The following is an 8,547-nucleotide window of genomic DNA, read 5'->3' as shown; positions in this document are numbered from 1 at the left end:
GTTGGAATAAGTTGTCAAGAGCGTAGGAATGGGTTGCAGGGGTGTAGGAAGAAATTATAGGGATATGAGAGTGAGTTGTAGGTATATATATATATATATATATATATATATATATATATATATATATATATATATATATATATATATATATATATATATATATATATATATATATATATATATATATATATATATATATATATATGTATATATATATATATATATATATATATATATATATATATATATATATATATATATATATATATTACTTCGAGTCACGAGACTAGTCTGCACATTACCTATACATTATACTATTAAAAATAATGTCTCGTACAAGAGGGAATAATTCTACAATGTCGCTGTTCAGCCAAAGATCTTTATGCAAATCATAGGAACGCTATTTTTTTCTAGTTTGCTTTATAATACTTCTTATAATAAATCATTATATTCCTTCCTCATAAAAATATATCGTCTGGTTTCTTGTACCTTAACGACACCCCAATGTTTTTCTCTCTTGAATGGCAGCGTAACAGTGTCTTCTAACAGTTGAATTATTCACTCCTCTGAGAAATGTTGTACAACGAGCCACCCCTTGTAAGCTCCGGTCCTCCAGCGGTCCTCCAGCGGGTGTTCATTTAAGAACATAAGAAAGAAGGAACACTGCAACAAGCCTACTGGCTCATGCGAGGCAGGTCCAAGTCTCCTACCGGTAATCATTTATATCACTGCAATCATTAATATCACTCTTGATAAAGCCTAAATATCATTGAAGGTGATCAAAAGATATATTTAAAAAAAATCTTTATTAAAAATTCAAAACAAATAACTCGGTTTCTTACATTATGTAAACAGAGTATTAAACACGCTATACACAATAAAATTTATTTATCGAGCTCACGAGAGCAATAAATACATCAGAAGAGCCCAATTTTTATGGGTCGCTTAAGTATAATACAAATATCACAGCATTTTAATTGAGCACATGAGAAGTATTTTATGATGCCACTGGCATCATCTATTAATTCAGTAGGACTGAAATTTCTTTATATGGCATTTTTCATAGACTATAACCCACAGCAGGTCTGAAGTTTTCTTATACATTGGCATCCATGTACAGGAAATAACGTACAGTAGGACGTGAGTTTGTAGTTTATTTATATAGCAATTTTTTTTCCCAGAATGTGAAGAACTCTTTGTTTTGCGAGAGTCAGGGAGACTTCCCACATCTTCTAGATGATTTTTTTTATGTAATGCTAACAGCAGTGAGAGACTACACGGCTCCTGGAGGTTACCTGGAAGTTATTCCGGGGATCAACGCCCTCGCGGCCCGATCCATGACCAGGCCTCCCTCGCGTGGGTTTACCTTTCTACTCTCTTAAATTCAACAGCTCTGGCCATGAAGTAATAAATAATAAAAACCGAACGCCAGACTCTGAAATTTGTTCTTTTGTTCCTTAAATCACAACGATATTAAATTTGACGTTTACCGAGCGCTGAGCTGTAAGAGGATATACTAAAGAGAGTGATTATATCGTCCATAATTTTCCCGGCGTCCTTTAGGAGTGAGGAAACATACTACATCATCATCATCATCATCATCATCGATGGAGCACAAAATTTCTGAGCCTCACCAAACTGCGGTACAACAGCGTCTCGGTAGCGGCACGACAGGACATTATTACCCATCAGCTCTTGTGGCAACACCGAGCCTGATGTTCATTCAGTCTTTCATAGGGGATCAATCCATATGGAATCTTTAGAACAATAATAACTCTGTAATTGACATGACTATGCTGGTGTTCTACGAGCTAGACCATTGGAGTACGCTGGGCAGGATGCTGTGGATGTTTCTGCATCGTTTCAGGATTTTCTAGGATCTGGTGCAGATATTCGAGATTCACTGGCGGATCTTTGGGCATATTAGGGTGCCGGTTCCTCAGGTTATCCATTTGGTTGTTTGTAATTTTATCCTTTCCGTCTGGGATTACTTTGGGTGGATCTTGTCGAGTCTGAGCGTTGAATAGTCTGGGATCCGACAGCCGTGTCATCAGTTCATAGAACCTGGCATGGCTCAAGTGACCCTTCAAGCGGTACAAGAGGTAAATATCACCAATCTTACAGTTCTTTGCCACTGCATGTATGACCATTCCAACTTTACTGCTGGCATGGGCTGGCTTGGCAGTGCGGAGAAGGTAAACTCGCACGTAGGGAACCCACATTAAGATGAGGAAGATAATGTAGCAACAGGTGACGAAGGTCAGGAAGATCATCCACACCCACAAGATCAGAAATACCTTCTCGTACAGCTCCATAATAGTGAGGTGACATCCAAGCTTCTCTATTCGCCTATTTACCAGTTGGTGTTCACGACTAATCTCACAGGAGACGAATGGGGGAAATGTCTGTGACATGTAATCTGTGAACCTCTGAGGGTCTCTGATAAATGGATAAGATTTAAAGCCATACTGAATAAATCGTCCCTGAAGTATGAAATCAAAGTAATGCATAGCAAAAATGTCAACAAATAATGCCAATACATTGACAGAAAGATATTTCCAGTAGAGGCCATTGTGAGTATTGAGATTAAAGATGATATATCTGGCGGCTCTCTCCACCAGTTCTTGTTCAGCCTGGTCATATCTGTGAGCGTTGGCGGCAAGGTCTTCTAAAAGTTTCTTGCATCTTGCGTTGTCGAAGTTCTTAGATACTTTACGTGGGATGTAATACACTTGTGCCAGGATGAAAAAGGACCAAGCTATCCAGCGGTAGAAGAGTATGTATCTCCTGGAACTGTCGTTTTCAACATAAGGGTATGAGAGACAAATGTTGACGTAGTCGAGGCGGACCTGAGTGTCTGCGTTGAAGTGCGACACGCATGTGATGACTTCACGGTGATACCTGCCGAGTAAATATGACAAATGTAATAATGAAAACAGACTTGGTCAAAATGCACTAAAATAATGATGGCGGATTGCAATGGAAAAAACAGGTGTTCTGTAAAATAAATAAGAATATCGCAATAGTAGACCTTAAAACTGTTAACTTGTTTGCTGCGCTTCGCTCTTAGTACATGAGGCTAAAGCAGTGCGGGAAAATCAATCTTCCAACTGAGGAAGTGAACATAGCATCGTAGTACCTCCGGTATGTGGGCAGGTCTCAAGCCCCTTTATTATCCAGCAATAATGGAATGGAATGGAGCGCCTGAACAAGTCAAGGAGAGTCTTAAACCACTTCAGGAAGAAAGCTAATGAATGAAGCTAAAGAAAGGATGAAAGTAATTTCTTGTATATTTAACAATCCTGAACCTGGAGTACACCTGGAGAGGGTTTCAGGGGGTCAACCCCCCCTTCAGCCCGGTCTGAGACCAGGCCTCATATATTAAACTGATTTTCTCTATTGTCGTGGCTGCTAATACCACGATACTGCAAGATCCCCAATGGAAATAAGCCGCATTTTCTTACGTTATTTATTATCATATATAATTTGCCCTTATGTTATTATGTAAAACAATTATAATCATCCAAATCTTTTGTCATTTTCCTTACGTGTATTGTACCTATATAAAGATGCATTCAGAATGGTCATAAAACAACAGGTGGTTAAGGAGAAAGTAGTGGGTGAGAGATGAAGACTTACCAGGAGTACCACACCGTGAGGAAACCACCCAGCAGGACACAGAAGGTCCAGCGGTAGTGCATCCTGAGGACGAGACCGTCGCAGGTGGCAGCACATACCTGGTTGGCTCTTGTTTTGAAAAAGTTAAAGACAGTGCTCAGTATGGTGCGCACATCGACGGCGGTGGGCATCCTTGCTCCTGCGAGAGATGCCAAAAGTCATTAATGAGAAAAATAGCAGGAAAATCAAATGAATTAAAGTATTGTCTTAGTAACTCAGGAATCTTGATCCTCCGACAACCCAGATATATATTGTCTCAGTACTTGTCAGTTTATGGACCAGGCATCCCAGCTGCTGCTGCTGGCCTGATCAGTTAGGCTGTTGGTGCAAGCAGATATTAATAATTCTAATTTAACAGTGCATAAATGTTCACAATAAAGATAATAAATTCCTTGGATTCATATCAGGAATGGAAACACCGAAGTCATACTTCTCTTTACCTATCACTGGTAAAGCAATACTTAATTAAAACATTCAAATCTCATCTCCTTAAAACAGTAGGAACAGAAATGAGCTGGAAAAACATATTTGCTCATCCCAGAGTAAAAAAATACAACAAATTTTCCTTGACACATTGTATTGCATCATACACAGGCTTCATCATAAAAGGAAAAGCCTAGTCGTGAGGTGTATTTCGATAAGTATGTTGAAGAGTATTCTTGCTACTTTCTTTACTTAAATATCTTCATAGGAATCCAAAATTTCACCATGAACAAGTATGCAATTTTTATTCAATTTTTTACTAACCAAAACTCACACGTAATTACTACATCTAATTTGGCTACTTTCTGTAGGATCTAGTATATAGATCACGTAGTTTTAGGTAGACATGCTTATATCAAGCATTTGTTTAATAATGCAGTGATAGGGTGAAGCACTACCGCCCTGCCACACGTGTGTGAAATGGAAGCCTGACAAATGTTTTGCACTCTGGAAAGATTGCTGGCCTTTTTTCTGGCTCATAATCACGTAAACCGTAAATACTTCTACTTGCATTCAGTAAACGTTTGCCAGTATGTTTCTTAACAGTTTTTATTTCTTCATTGTTTTCTTTATTATTAATGAAGGGTGGTATGAGACCGAGTCGCATGAGCGATGATCCCTGGAACTAGTGCTGGATACCCTGAATCTCATCCTACCACTGTATACGAGACAAAAAAAAATTAACCCTGGAGGTCTTTGGTGTTGGTTCCAGGAGAGAAACATAAAATTCATAGGTGGTTCACCTTCACAACTTTGATCCACATAAGACCTTATTTAATCTGTTGCTTTACTGTTATAACGTGAGCAAATTTTATACCACCACATCTCTGCACTTAGGTCATAAATATGCGCTGTGTAGGCTATTCCAAATTTCACGTAAATGAACATTATATGAGGCCCAGCTTCTAAAACCTAATACGAGCCATAGTCTTGAGAATAAAATCACACACAATTTTCAACAGTCAAAAATAACCAAAGTCTGTACAAACGAAACAAAAATATTAATGAAAATATATAAATTGTTTATACTAAACTGCCAACGAGCTTGCAAGAAATTATTTTATCCCTTCAGTGTCAACCAGGCATGGGCACGACGCTACTAATAACTTAGAAAACAAATATACTGTACATTCATGTCTTGTAGGCAAAGGCACTTTAATAGTGCGGTTACGTAAAACCTCTATTTATACCTGGCTTAATTAACACTACAGCACTGCCATAATCACTTGGCAAATTTTGCGAGCACCGTGAAGGTGAGGTAACACAAAGAAAAGATCACTTACTGAATTAAATGAGTTGGTGATATTGGTATGAGCGCACACGCTCACCTCCCGAGACACACTGAACAGACACTGTGGATAGCTCTGAGCATCCTCGAGACGGGGGATTACCACTCACTGTGTTTCCTACAAGCATGATGCAACCGGGGTAAATCTCCCCAGTTCTTTTCGTGGTGCATCAGTGAATATATTGCATTCCGGGAATAAACTCGAGGACAAGGAACACTGCAGTTCTAACTCATTTAAATCCTGTTCCAGAAGTTATTTTTCTTCAGTTATCCAGCCTTAGTATTATTATTACATTTCTCACATTATCAACGAACAACCATTCCTTGACAATGTGAGAACTCATGAAAACACTTGGAATATATATATATATATATATATATATATATATATATATATATATATATATATATATATATATATACTATATAATGGTTCACCTCTTGTGCAGTATATGGAGTCCCTTAGCCTCGGAGAAGTAAGTGAAATGTTTTCCAGGAAGAGTTTAAAGACCCTTCCTGGAATTCATCTGAGGACTAGTTTTCTCCTCCTTTGTAAGTATATATGATGCAATCGCAGACAGGTGATCTTAGCAATACAAGCCACGGGGGATGGAAATCTTCAGCTCTAGTACTCTCACACATCTCCGTGCGATATCAGGAGCTATGTAATGTTGCAAGGGTATCAACAGGAGGAATGAGGGTAAATTTTCTCAGAGCAGGTTAACGTGGTGACAGCAGCCATATCCACTCAGATCTGGTGACAGGCACCGTTAATCACCCAGGTATCCCGCCCCCTTACACCCCTCCTCATATGGGGTAGGGTAGAGAGGCCCTCCGAGGTTTACAGAAATCGGGAAACCGCCTTCCGATATCCTCAGTATCAATTACTGAAGACCTAATATACTAACAATTCACGAATTTTCCAGTTGTCCTTGATCACCTAACATCCTTACTCTGTTGAGCTGTTGCTCACTAAGCTAGTTGCAGTTGCCATGTTGAAGTCACTAACTGTATCCACTTAACCTTGTGTACCTATAACTGTACGGTACATTTATGGAGCTGTACTAAATGGGTTTGTATTATACCGATGGGCAGGGCACTTTCCCCATGGGCGAAACGTGCAAGATAGGTGCGGGAGAGTGCTGGTCTAACATTAGATCCTCACGAGGCTCCGTGGCATAATGAGCAATCCTGCGATTTTCTATAGCACTGTTGCTTAAGGTTGTGCACAATAGGCTCCACTAAATAGTTATCGAGTTTGTACAACCCATAACTCTATAAGGTATTCCTATCATGTTTCAAGAGCGAAGATTCAATTATGTTTCTCTCCATGATGGAATTGTTGGGCACAATGATCTGGGGAACAGCCCACCCCGGTGAGTGGACTGGCCTGGCCTGATTGAGTACTGAAGTTGGGCTAATCTGGTTTCCAGAGGTTTACCAGTTTGTCCAATATATGAAAGAGGGCAAAGAGTTGATGGGACCTTTTAAACACCATTAAAGCTATTAGACGGCTTGCTCTTAATCAACCTCTGTTTCACTGTCCCATTGTTTTCGAAGGCACTGTTTATATTGAACTTTTTTTTTAGTGCCTCATACAGGCTGACCAAATTCTTATTGTAAGGTAAAATCAGTACATTTTTCATGGCAGACATTTCTTTAGGTTCACTCCTATAGAAAGTCTTCATAGCTGACAGTAGGGCCTTCTCAACGAAATCCTTGGGATATCTCAGTGTTAAATATCCTATTCGTTTCATCTTGTACATACTCAGAGCTGCAGACATGCAAGGCTCTCAAGAACATTGTAAGGAAAACATTCCTTTTAACCCTAGACTCATGACTGGAATAATTGTGATTGTATGACAACACTTTGGTTGACTTCCTGTAAACTGTAAATTTAAATCTTATGTCAACACAATGGATTAAAACATCTAGGAAAGTTACACTGTTGTCTGTTTCGTGCTCCGTTGTGAACTTTAGAAGGTACCAGACCATTGAGTCTAGGTAGGAACTCATCAATATTGTGATCTCTAGGCCAAAGGCTAAGAACATCGTCTGCATATCTGAACCACGTATAGCTTTATTTAGGGAAATTTTTAATCACATAGGTTATTATACTATCTTTATAGAGTATTATACTATCTCTATATTCTTCAATAAGTGAAAAATAAAGCAGATAGTGTTCAAGATAGTGACCATAGGGCTGACCACATACTTTGCATTTGGTTTGATCATCATCTGTGTGTCTGCCAAACTTCCAGAAGTCCTTGTAAACAAGCCTAAGCCTGGCTACTAAAACATTAGTCAGTCTGGTCACATTGCAAACTGCTCCATAATCTTACTTATCTACATTCAAGTTATCATAGTGAGTGATGCTTCTAATTGCATTCCTATAACATTTCGTTTCATTATTAACCTCTCCCCTACCAAGATTAGATTCTGCATTTTTCTTCAGGTTACTTATTTGTGGCTAAATTATCAACCTCACCCAATGCGCAATGAAATCCACGACAATTCCCGGATTCAAGGAGGGGGTGTAAAATAAGACACAATGGCAATATTACGAATATTTAATGAGGATACGTTTCGCCCACAAGGTGCTTTCTCAAATCACTTCAAAGGAACGGAAATGTCTGACTATTTTCATCACTGAAAGCATGTAATCACCTGAGAGGCGATAGCAAGCCCATTACAATACAGGAAGCTCTTCAGGGAGAGTACCTTGATGCTAGTGGAGGTCTCTTGAGCCAAAGAATTGGAGGTACCCTCCTCCTCGTCCCTGGATCAAATCCGTATGTCATTCGTTGTACAAGAATGGTATACAATACCGACAACATGAAATTAAGACACATGTGCAACACCTGGGTATCTTTATTGTAAACGTTTCGCCATCCAGTGGCTTTATCAATATTGATAAAGCCACTATTATTATTATTATTATTATTATTATTATTATTATTATTATTATTATTATTATTATTATTATTATTATTATTATTATTATTATTATTATTATTATTATTAAAATAAGAATTAAAGTGAAAGCTCGGTGTATATACACTGGAAAATACACATCTTTCTGTGGAGCATTAAATGAT

At 38.5% G+C, this 8,547-nt stretch overlaps 1 protein-coding gene across 1 annotated transcript; it reads right to left on the bottom strand.

Annotated features, from left to right (window-relative positions):
- Nucleotides 1–791: 791 nt before the first annotated feature.
- LOC128700715 (innexin inx2) lies at nucleotides 792–5,504 on the bottom strand. The gene is made up of 3 exons (XM_053794064.2): nucleotides 5,445–5,504; nucleotides 3,640–3,817; nucleotides 792–2,901 (listed from the first exon to the last, which is right to left on the bottom strand). The coding sequence occupies exons 2-3, from the start codon at nucleotides 3,807–3,809 to the stop codon at nucleotides 1,812–1,814; spliced, it is 1,260 nt and encodes a 419-aa protein (XP_053650039.2). The 5' UTR covers nucleotides 3,810–3,817; nucleotides 5,445–5,504; the 3' UTR covers nucleotides 792–1,811.
- Nucleotides 5,505–8,547: the final 3,043 nt, after the last annotated feature.

Source organism: Cherax quadricarinatus, chromosome 20, assembly GCF_038502225.1.
Source record: "Cherax quadricarinatus isolate ZL_2023a chromosome 20, ASM3850222v1, whole genome shotgun sequence".
NCBI classification, from domain to species: domain Eukaryota; kingdom Metazoa; phylum Arthropoda; class Malacostraca; order Decapoda; family Parastacidae; genus Cherax; species Cherax quadricarinatus.
The sequence above is the reverse complement of the archived record's forward strand: the minus strand, read 5'-3'. Positions and strand labels throughout refer to the sequence as shown.